Source organism: Chrysochloris asiatica, unplaced genomic scaffold (assembly GCF_000296735.1).
Source record: "Chrysochloris asiatica unplaced genomic scaffold, ChrAsi1.0 scaffold00006, whole genome shotgun sequence".
Lineage (NCBI taxonomy): Eukaryota > Metazoa > Chordata > Mammalia > Afrosoricida > Chrysochloridae > Chrysochloris > Chrysochloris asiatica.
The window spans coordinates 29,243,063-29,244,709 of NW_006408524.1; the positions used below are offsets into that span (position 1 = coordinate 29,243,063).

The following is a 1,647-nucleotide window of genomic DNA, read 5'->3' on the forward strand; positions in this document are numbered from 1 at the left end:
GATATCAAGCAAACATTTTTTAACAAAAGTATCACCTTTAATCACCAGATAACCAGAGTACACTGAGAATCTGTGTAAGACTTGTCCAGCAATCTAATAACCTTTTCTGTTACAAATATCACAGTTTAATTATTCAATTCCCCAAAGTAGTTACAGAAAATCCTTCCTTAATACCTCCAAGTTAAACTAAATGTCAAAACATACAACTCTTTTTGCATAGCCAAACATCTTTTTATTTTTCATAACTGAATATTTAAGACACAACCAAACTTGTTTCAGACAACTTTCAGATTTTTTTCTGTTTAATCAAACCAAACAAAGTTTTTAAAAGGAACATATGCAACAAAAGATACAATACTAATCTATCAATCAAAGTTGAGTTCACCATTTCTTGTGTTTTCCTTATATTGATCCAAATTCTCCGACTTTAATTCTTCTTCCCCTATACAGTCAATATACCCAGTATCTTTTACTGGGTTTGGTATTGACTTTGCCTTTGGTAGCAAGAAATAGTCAGCTTTCAAAACTTGATCTGCAGTGACTGAACTTCGACAAGAAATCAAGCTAAAAAGGAGGGATTTGATATGATCATCCTGCAAAGTAAAATAAACACATTTTTTGAAACAAATCCAACAAAAAAATGCACACACATAAAGAAGGAGAAGTCAATTCTTAAATAACCTTGGGCCAGTGATACACAGTAAATTTTTTTCTTGGGCCAGTGATACACAGTTATTTTTTTTTTTCATTTAGATTTTTGAAGATTCCTACAGACTTTAACTACTTTTTATTGGAAAGGAATACCTCCAGTGATTTTTTTAAATTGAATTACAGGGGGAAACATAAAGGGGAAAAGAGAATCATGACTGAACATTCTCAAAAATAACAAGACATTTTATGGCTTACACTGTCCTTTTTTTTAAGGCACAGTGAGAGTTTGGCTCTGTGGAAACTTCACATTGAGCTGCCTCTGCCTGGAAGGGTAACCATTAGTTACCTAATTAATTATTTCTGGTTTTAGTTTTGAAGTGATTTCCTTTGGGAAGCCTTCTACTTCCAATGTCATTATCCTAATTATTAAAGGATCAGGATTTATGATGTGCTACTACTTCAAACCATGTTGTTATTATAACGTGTAAACAACTTAAAGATGCTGCTGTTCTATTATTATTATCTTTCAAGGCATCTTGCATTTGCCACCTGTAGTTATTCCAATCACAGAACACTGACTGAAAAAAAACTGTACACTGTGAGCCCCATTAGGTTCTAAAATCCTTAAGATCAGGACTTTTCATTCCTTTACCACTTCAATCTCAGAAACCAGCATCGTGTCTGGAATATAGTAGGCACTCAATAAATATTTTCCAAATTAACATATACCAATGCTGGTGTGGTGCTGTAGGATAAGCACTGGAACACAAGGTTAGTTTAAACTGCAAGGTCAGCACTTCAAACTCACCAGTTGCTCCTCAGAAACCCTATACAGGGTCGCTATGAGCCAGAATTGATTCTACAGCACTTAACAACTTAACATGTATTAATGCTCAAAACTGTACTCTGCCACCACTCGTCTGTCAGTTTGTCACACTGTGGTGGCTGGTGAGTTGCTGGGATTCTGAAAACTATGCCACCAGTATTTTAAATACC

The 1,647-nt window shown here is 34.6% G+C and overlaps 1 protein-coding gene across 2 annotated transcripts in view; it reads right to left on the reverse strand.

The window, feature by feature from the left end:
- Positions 1-365: 365 nt before the first annotated feature.
- Positions 366-1,647, reverse strand: part of STK31 (serine/threonine kinase 31) — a 117,488-nt gene continuing 116,206 nt past the window's right edge. For both annotated transcript variants that reach the window (XM_006832210.1, XM_006832209.1), the window contains one exon: positions 366-593. In XM_006832210.1, the coding sequence (XP_006832273.1) occupies positions 366-593 (228 nt within the window). The remainder of the gene's footprint in view (positions 594-1,647) is intronic.